Source organism: Anomaloglossus baeobatrachus, chromosome 2 (genome assembly GCF_048569485.1).
Source record: "Anomaloglossus baeobatrachus isolate aAnoBae1 chromosome 2, aAnoBae1.hap1, whole genome shotgun sequence".
Classification (NCBI taxonomy): Eukaryota; Metazoa; Chordata; class Amphibia; order Anura; family Aromobatidae; genus Anomaloglossus; species Anomaloglossus baeobatrachus.
This window is the reverse complement of record NC_134354.1, coordinates 219,534,615-219,540,614: the sequence shown is the minus strand read 5'-3', so window position 1 is coordinate 219,540,614 and position 6,000 is coordinate 219,534,615. Positions and strand designations below refer to the sequence as shown.

General features: G+C 36.3%; 1 protein-coding gene across 1 annotated transcript in view; it reads right to left on the bottom strand.

The window, feature by feature from the left end:
* Positions 1-4,207: 4,207 nt before the first annotated feature.
* LOC142291246 (bile acid receptor-like) overlaps positions 4,208-6,000 on the bottom strand; it is a 109,202-nt gene continuing 107,409 nt past the window's right edge. The window contains exons 9-10 of the mRNA XM_075335623.1: positions 4,621-4,734; positions 4,208-4,497 (exon numbers count right to left, since the gene is read on the bottom strand). Of these exons, the coding sequence (XP_075191738.1) occupies positions 4,259-4,497; positions 4,621-4,734 (353 nt within the window). The 3' untranslated portion in view covers positions 4,208-4,258. The remainder of the gene's footprint in view (positions 4,498-4,620; positions 4,735-6,000) is intronic.

The window sequence follows — 6,000 nt, the reverse complement described above, 5'->3', positions numbered from 1 at the left end:
TGATTACAGACGTATTCACTGTGTAGTGAGTGTTGACTATAGTAATCTGTGATTAGGGGTACTGAGATGATTTTTTTTCTGTTGTGTTTATACGGTTCACATAACAAATCGTACACATTCTGTTTCAAGACATATTTTTTAACCCCCTAATAACTTCAGTCTTTCTGTTCTTATATTAGTGAAGCTAGGCTAATAAACATCTGTAGACCCATCAGTCATATAAGCCACAAGAATTGAATTGCTTATTCTATATACTACAAGTTTACGGTAAATATTGCATCGACCTACTGTAGCCACACATTGTGAAATTTTACCAGGAATAACAAGAAGGTAGTGATATCTAAAATATTACCTTTTGCATTATTGATAAATATTTATAAATAAAAGTAATAGTAATTGAATGGAAAAAAAATACCCAAATCATAAATAGTGTCTTGTGTAGTTTGTAGAATCCATTGCCTTGAAACATCAATTAAAAGAATCACAAAAGGAACATTCCTCGTTTTAAAACTTTCAGCTATATTTCAATTTTGCAAAATAATACAACATAAAACCAAACTAAAATACAATACAAATTCTCCTAAAATATGACCTAATTCCATATAACTACTTTCTTATGAAAATAGAAAAATATATAAAAATACATGATGTTCACAAAATCCAATTTTATAAAATTCAGTATTTCACAGTTATACAACAAATCCAACAAAAGAAAATATACAGTTCTTGTGGATATTCAAGCAATATCTTTCAATATGTATAAGAAGCTACTAAAATTTTTCCACAAAGTTGTTCACTATTGACCAATTAAATCATGGTTAGATTTTTTTTAATATTCACTTGATTACAGTTTAGTTTTTTTTAAAGGGTTTAAAATGAACATATTTACAGTGGTCAAGAAGATGTTCACAGTCACAATGGAAAGCAAAAAAATATGTAAAGCAATAAAATGACTGGCCATACACTTCTATGGCCTCCCAGCTAGACATTTTTTCATTTACTTCCTATTCATTTTGCAAAATGCCATGGCATTAAAGTTTAATGTACTGAGAGATCATTTAGTATTTTTCAGATTCAACACATATATCTTAAAGGGGTTCATTAACTTTAAACATTATTTCATAATGTATATATGTTTACATATACTTTTATAAATGTGTGAGTGACCTAATATTTTCTTGTGGAGGCCATGCTAATCTGATGAACTTCTGTTGCTGGTGCACAAGTAGGATCCAATCCTATAAGCAATGACAAAAACAACTTGGCACTGAAATCTTGATGCAAAGAAGGTGAATTTTTATTCCCAGACACAAAATAGCACAAACGTTTCAGTTGGTAACAGACCTTCCTCAGAGAACAGTGGTGATTCAGTGAGATGTATCCTAGGAGAGGCTGGCACTTATATTAACTTTGTGGCGTGAAGTCCCCCAATTTTTAAAACAGTGTTTTTCAGCATTTTTGGCAAAAAAAAGACTTAAAGAGGTATACAATTATTTTTCTTACATATCAGCTAAGATCTATGCGCTCTGTATTCCTTAATTTTGGACAACATGTGACTGGTGAAGTGATTGGCTGCAGCATTTATATGTTCCTTCAGTCCGAGCAGGAAGTGTACAAACCATTGTATGAGGGAAGTAAGAAAACATTTTACCTATGATATCTTCTTCTGAAGTTGGCATTTCACATTCTCTATTTCTTTTCCTTTGATCACAAGACTTTGTGACTTTGAATTTTTATGCAAATAGAAAAGGGGTTCCCTAAAACACCTTTTGCTCCTCATTCCATGTTAGGAAATAGCTGCTTCTATTTTGAGTACTTGCCCAAAGACACAATGAATATAATGGACTTCCATACAGTTTTGCTGAATACAGGCCCTTTTTTTTTATTTTATTAATATTTTATATGTCATGGCTTTGCATTAGCATTGAATAAAAATGTATCATTTAACATTTTCTGTCTGATCTTGGTATTATTAAATCATTTGATTGCTCACTCAGTGTTCTGATATACATGTATGTAAAACCATACATTAAGGCTTGTGCCACTGTCCTTTTGAAAACTTTTTAAGCCTCAAGTAATAAATAGATTAAACATGGCTTTATTATCCATAGCAACAAAATGCATGCTTTAATTTCATTAACGGTGGTTTACAAGATGGAAGCTAGACTCTAATTGGTTATTATTATGTACATCAATGAAAGATTCCATTTACTTGTAAGTAAATATTTCAGAACATGATGATTATACAGAGATGAATAAACCTAAAAAAGGACTGTATTTTTTCCTGGATAAGAAGCTTGTCACAGATCACTCTTGCAGGAAGTCAATCACTGATTGACTGACATACAATGAAAAAAAAAAGAGATTCTTCAAGAGCTGTACTCTAGATGATTTAATTTTAATTATTATGTCTGTCTGACAGGAGTAGGTTGGTTGCATGTATCTCTATGCAGCTGAGATGCTCCTTTTTGGAAAGTGTCAGGCCACGCCGGGTGATGCGGTGAGAGACTCGCACGAGTTACTTGCAAGGCACTCGCAAGTGTGACTCTGGCCTTAGTCCACTCTGCTCAGTGTTATGTCAGGTTGACTGAGCAAGGGAAAACAAGTTCACACTGCCTGACAGGATGCCGCTCTGACCTAATGTATGTCTTCACTCAGCCTGTCCTACTACTGTCCTACAGGACGAGTGCACACTGATTTATGGCAGCTGCCATCTTTGAAATCCTGACAAAGTACACTGCATAAAGCATACCTTTTTGCTAAATAAAGGTATTTACAAAAAAATATTTAAATGTGTATTATTTTTATTTATTTCAGAACAATTTAGGGAGAACCCCTCTAAAGAAATCTGTCATCAGTTTTTATCCCACCTAAACTGTGAGCAGCATAATGTAGAGACAAAGACCCCATATACAGTGATGTCTCACTTACTGGGCTGCTTTATGTAGTTTTGATAACCTGCTGCTAATAAAATATTGTTTTATCATTCAAGGAAAAGTAAACCTGCTGCTATGCACTCTTCCATATCCATGAGCTCTATGTAATCCTGCCCCCACCACTGACACAGAAAGCTGCCAATCAGTGATATACAGAGCTCAGCATTCAGAGTACCAATACATCTGCAGTAGATTAAACAGTGATTTTATTAAAACTACAGCCTAGTAAGTGATACATTGATGGAATCAGGATTTCTGCCCCTACATCACACTGCTTTAGCACTAGAAGTCCCAGAAATTTCGAGTTCCCCCCTGAAGTCCCAAAAGAGGGTCAAATGGCCCTTAGTCCAAACTGAATAGAACAAACTAGAAACTAAATGGCTAAACTCAATGGAAAACAACAACCTACTGTGGTGCTACAGTAATGGCCTTAATTACAGAACAAAAGACGGTGATTATAGGATCTTAGCTAAAATCCTTCTGGTCATTTGACCTGTCTCTGGGTTCCAAAGGTAGAAATGTTAAATGACCCCTCTCTGGGACTTCTAGTGTTAATATATGGTAGAAAAAAAAATATGGTGAGATTTTCACTGGGATTATGGAATTATTGTACCTTTAGCTATATCCAATGTAATGAAACAGTGTTGGCACAAAAGATATAAACTGACCCTAAACAATTTTTTGACTGTACATACTAGAGGGTTCATAGCTAATTTAGTTGGTGTCTAGATAAGGGAGTTAGAACAACCCATAAAAGTGGTTTATACAACTTTTTCATAGAATTACTCTGGCAATATTGTAAACATAGTTATTGACTATTTTGGTGTTACGCCTTATTAACAAATTGAAAAGTAAAATGCTGTTTCACTAAAATATAGCCTATTTAGAGGGAGCCAAATTAGTCAGGAACAACAGAAGCATTGCATTTTGGCAAGTTCCTCATGGCTGAAATTGTGTTATTTGAGGAGCAATTTAGATGACCACAAGTTCAAACCACCTACTGGAATGGAGAACGAGGCTAACATGAACCATTATAGATTAGCTTTTAATTCTGGGAATAAATCAGTATAAGTATGATTTGTTTTCTTAAAACAACTACATAAGACATAGAAAAAAACAAAGCGTAAAAAAAAATAAAGTTTCACTTTTTAGTGATAAGAATTATCATTCCACATGGAGTAAGATGATGAATGTAAAAATACATAAAATGAGACAACAAGGGTGTAGAGGACGATCAGCCTCTACTTTAATGTGTCGGTAAAAGTGTCCTACATCTTAACTGATTTCCATAAATTAGGTTATCATATGTTTCCGTGAAGAAATTAGTGGAAGTCCCAAACACCATAAAGCAATGAGGTAAGCTTGGTATCTCGGGTTTTCCATGATAACAGTACTTCTGAGTGATTGTGGTTAAGGGTCCTTAGCTCGGTCAGGCGTCCAGTTAATCTTGCAAAATGTTGTGGGTCTTCTGGATGGTAGATTTTTGAATACTTGTGTAAAATTCCTAAAATTGGCTCCTGCAGTTTTTCAACACCATTCTTGTTCTTTAAAAATGGACGATCTGTTGTTGAAAGAAAAAAAAATATATTTTTCTTTTTTATATCTATATTCAATAATAACATCGCTGCAAAACAATTGTACCATAGGCAAAATAATAAAGAGAGTAAACATGTTATTTACGCACCTGAGAAAAACACGGTTATTGCAGAGAGTAAAGCGTATTCTGCATCAGTCACATTAAGGGAGCCCATACTTTTATAAAAGTTAAACAGTGGAGTAATAAATTCCTCTGTGAGATCTATAACATAAAACAAATTTAATGCGTAAAACAGTCAGGTTTCATATCTCCAGTGTAGTTGAAAAATAAAAAATGAACTTTCATTGCTTATTATAGGCACCAAATCCATTTTACATTCCAAAAAGTCTTAGGTAGAGTTGAGCGCGGTTCGCGGTTCGAGGTTCTCCAGTTCTAGGCTCGAGTGATTTTGGGGCCTGTTCTAGATCGAACTAGAACCCGAGCTTTTTGCAAAAGCTCGATAGTTCTAGAAACGTTCGAGAACGGTTCTAGCAGCAAAAAAACAGCTAATTCCTAGCTTGGTTTCCGCTGTAATAGTGTAAGTCACTCTGTGAATCACACTATTATGACATTTCAGTGTATAGTGTGCGGGAACAGCGCCTTCAGATCACTGCTGTTTCTATAATGGCGATCACCATTTTTTTTTTTTTTTCCTTGTCTTCCTTCCCTAAGCGCGCGCGTCTTGTGGGGCGGGCCAGCATGTCAGCCAATCCCAGACACACACACAGCTAAGTGGACTTTTAGCCAGAGAAGCAACGGCATGTGTGATAGGATGTCCATGTCACATGTCCCTGCATTATAAAACCGGACATTTTCCTCCAGGACGCCATTATCTCTTCTGCGTCTTTGGTGTCAGACATCACTGTCGCAGCTCCGTCCTTTGTCCTATCGCCGATACAGCTGTATGCGCTCCATACACAGCGCTAGACAGCTTAGGGAGAGCACTTTCTATCAGTCCTTTTAAGGGCTCAAACCGGTAGGGTCAGAGCCATAGGTGACAGGTCCTGAAAACAGAGACAGCGTCTGTGTAGCCAAGGTCAGGGATTTCGTCGCTGCATTTCACCATTAGGAGGGAATAGAAAGGCAGGCTTCCATTCCTCTACCCAGAGCCCCACAATCCTGGCACTGTACCCTCCTGTCCTCTGCACACTCCAACTCTTTTTAACTAAGCCATTATGCTAGCAAACAGTCAGTGTACCTAGTGGCATCCTAAACGTGGCTATTGTACTTTTGTGTAGTCACACTAGTGGAAAGATATTTGCAGCACGTCTGCCTGCATTGCACACTCAAACTCTTTTTAACTAAGCCATTATACTAGCAAACAGTCAGTGTACCTAGTGGCATCCTAAACGTGGCTATTGGACTTTCGTCTAGTCACACTAGTGCAAAGATATTTGCAGCACCTCTGCCTGCATTGCACACTCAAACTCTTTTTAACTAAGCCATTATACTAGCAAACACTCAGTGTACCTAGTGGCATCCTAAACG